The sequence below is a fragment of the Austrofundulus limnaeus genome, unplaced genomic scaffold (genome assembly GCF_001266775.1).
Source record: "Austrofundulus limnaeus strain Quisiro unplaced genomic scaffold, Austrofundulus_limnaeus-1.0 Scaffold210, whole genome shotgun sequence".
Lineage (NCBI taxonomy): Eukaryota > Metazoa > Chordata > Actinopteri > Cyprinodontiformes > Rivulidae > Austrofundulus > Austrofundulus limnaeus.
The window spans coordinates 775,346-778,681 of NW_013952612.1; the positions used below are offsets into that span (position 1 = coordinate 775,346).

The 3,336-nt window shown below is 41.2% G+C and overlaps 1 protein-coding gene across 1 annotated transcript; it reads left to right on the forward strand.

Moving 5' to 3' along the window:
• Positions 1 to 54: 54 nt before the first annotated feature.
• On the forward strand, positions 55 to 1,014 carry LOC106525052 (gastrula zinc finger protein XlCGF7.1; the record flags this gene model as incomplete). Its single annotated transcript, XM_014019159.1, is given in 1 exon segment — positions 55 to 1,014. A coding segment is annotated over 1 exon segment (828 nt), but the record flags the coding sequence as incomplete, so codon positions are not given.
• Between the last annotated feature and the right edge of the window lie 2,322 nt (positions 1,015 to 3,336).

A 3,336-nucleotide genomic window follows, 5' to 3' on the forward strand; every position in this document is an offset into this window, starting at 1 on the left:
GCTTCCAGCTCTTCAGAGACTGAAGTCAGTGAGGATGATGAAGAGGAGGAGGACGATGGGAACAGTCCTGATTCGCAGCTGGAACACTTGTCAGACTCTGGATCAGAAACTGAAGACAGTGACAAAGACTGGAAGGAGAGCAGGGCCACTGGGTCAGGTGTAAACTGTGTCAGCAACAGTTTCAGCTGCTCTGAGTGTGGAAAACAATTTCTGCACAAGAGCTCTCTTCAGAGACACATGACACGTCATTCAACAGTAAGACCTTCAAACTGTTTGAGTCATAAGAAAAGTGTCAGAGAGAAGAAACATGTAGAGTCACACAGAGGAGTCCAGACACAACCCAAATCATTTAGCTGTGATGAATGTGGTAAACGATTTACTGTAAAGTCAAATTTAAACTTACACATGAGAGTCCACACAGCAAAGAAAACGTTTGTGTGTGAGCTCTGTGGACATAGATTTAGCCGGAAGAATACTTTAAAGGTACACATGATAGTCCACACAGGACAGAAATCATTTGTATGTGAGGACTGTGGACATAGATTTAGTCAGAAGGGTCATTTAAAGGCACACATGAGCGTCCACACAGGACAGAAACCATTTGTTTGTGAGGACTGTGGATATAGATGTATCCAGAAGTGTAGTTTAAACTCACACATGAGAGTCCACACAGGACAGAAACTGTTTGTGTGTGAGGACTGTGGACATAGATTTTACCTGAAGAGTAATTTAAACAGACACATGAGAGTCCACACAGAACATAAACCGTTTGTGTGTGAGGACTGTGGACATAGCTTTAGCTGGAAGAAGAGTTTAAACTTACACATGAGAGTCCACACAGGACAGAAACCGTTTGTGTACGAGGAGTTGGACTGGACATAGATTTAGCCAGAAGGGTAATTTAAACTCACACATGAGTACACACAGGGCAGCTAGCTGAAAAAAGCTAGTGTAGCTGTAATGGAAAATATTCCACCAAGGCAGAAACACATGAATAAAACAAAATGAACTTTGCGTAGTTTGGTCTCAAATGATTTAATAAGTTGCTTATGCAAGAAAAGGTTTTAGCAGTGTAGGGGTCACCTCGAGTGAAGAAACAAGATTTACTGCCTTGAAGCAGGCCTCGCACAGGCCTGACGAGGAGGCAGGAACTCTGTCACAGACTGAACTCTATTTAGGCCATGACAGGTTATTTCAACCCAGAAGAGAACTTCTCAGTTCTCTTAATCAGATAATGGACAGAACAATGTCTTCTGTTCGTGATTCATTTGTTGTTTAACTAAGAATGTTTATGCATTTGTTAAATCATGATAATGACTGTCACAAGAAAGTGGAACCACTTCTTCTCTTTTATCGTGTCTAAAAGATTAATTAATGGTATAAAAAAAATCACAGAGAAAATCATTACAATGTTTTCATTNTTTAAACAAACACATGAGAGTCCACACAGGACAGAAACCATTTGTATGTGAGTACTGTGGACTTAGATTTAGCTGGAACACTTATTTAAACTCACACAGGAGAGTCCATACAGGAGAGAAACCATTTGTATGTGAGGACTGTGGACATAGATTTAGCCAGAAGAGTAGTTTAAACTCACACATGAGAGTCCACACAGGACAAAAACCATTTGAATGTAAAGACTGTGTCACACTATGATAGGTAAGACATGTTGAAATCTGCAAATTCTGTCCAGCACACTAAAGAAAATTTATAAAAGCATCAATTTGCACCTTCATGTGGACGTGATCATACCGCCTTGCTAACAACTGAAAAATATATAAAACCCAACAGTTATTATCCCTACCTTAAACATAACGTGTCCAAGCTTATTCTAACGTTTGGACCTCTGCAGCACTATGTGCAACATTAGCAGAACTTCTGCTCAGTGTGTTGGTAGAAAATGTGACGTCAGCAGCAGTCACACAGTGACGCTCAGCATCACCTTATGAAAAACACCACAACACGTTGATGGAAGCTAGGTGTTAATTTAGGATACCTTACCAACACGTTAATATAAGAGGCACTTCTTTGTCATAAGGAGATCCCAGCGCAGAATTTTGAACAAGCTCAAAACGTTCAGAACTGTTTGAGGCACGTTTCAGGTCTGTTAAATGTAGGCTCTTTCAGAAGAACGTACCTCTGAATCCAACAGGTCGTTCCATGTTGACACTTCCCCTGGCAGTTCAGAGACACAGATGGAGACGCTCTCTTACCTTCCTCCCCATGAGCAGCTCTGTAGGACTGCATCCATTTGCTAAAGGAGCTGCACGGTAGGCCATGAGACCAAGACCTGAGGATTTCTGAAGAAGATTTTGTACAGTCCAAACAGCTCTCTCAGCCTCCCCGTGGCTCTGAGGAAAGTAGGGACTTGATGTCACATGTCTGAAGTTTCACTCTTGTGCAGACTGTGAAACCATTGTCCATGCAAAGATAGACTGAAACTGTAAAATCACAGCTTCTGAAGAAATGGAGGTCAGTTGAGCAACTTCAAAAGAACCATGAACATTAGTCCACAATTATGAGATAATGTTTGTTTTCCAGCTGAAACATATCAGCACCAACTTTAGACCATGGTCCCTCAGGAMGTTTAGTAGGTAACAAGGTCTCTCTGACAYCTGTTCTCTCTCTGGCACAGATGTCACAGTTCTCCATCATTTGGGCCAACTCTTTGCTAAGTCCCAGCCACCAAACTGACTGTTTGCTCTCTCCCTGCACTCTGTTGTCCCCCAAGTGGCCCTCATGCAGCTTGGAGAGAACGTCTGCTCTCAGGGATGCTGGAATAACTATTCTGCCTCCAAACAGCAATGGTCCTTTCTGAACTGTGAGCTCACCTGAAGGTAGGGTTGAAATGCTCGGCCAGTAGAGTGTTTATCTGACCATCCTTCTTTACAAAACAGTTTGATTTGCTGGAGAATGGGATCTTTATCTTGATGATTTGTAGCAGGTAAGCTTGCAATGACTGAATTTACAGACAGTTTTATTTCCTCTTCAAACATTTAACAGTTATTACAGTTCTCCTCATAATAAGACTATACCATGTGTAGTGTAATTAAGAACCATGTGTAGTGTAATTAAGAACCGTGTGTAGTGTAATTAAGAACCATGTGTAGTGTAATTAAGAACCGTGTGTAGTGTAATTAAGATCAGTATCTAAGCAAACCCCAGTAAATTTCTTCGTGATGATGGGAGGAGACTGAAACGGTTCTGTTTGTTCTGTTTCAGGAGAACGATGAGTTTCTGTCAGCTTCAGCTGTTTGACTGTAGATCTTTAATAAAACCTGATTTATTTTATTTTCTTCAGCTGTTTGACTGAAGATCTTTAATAAAACCTGA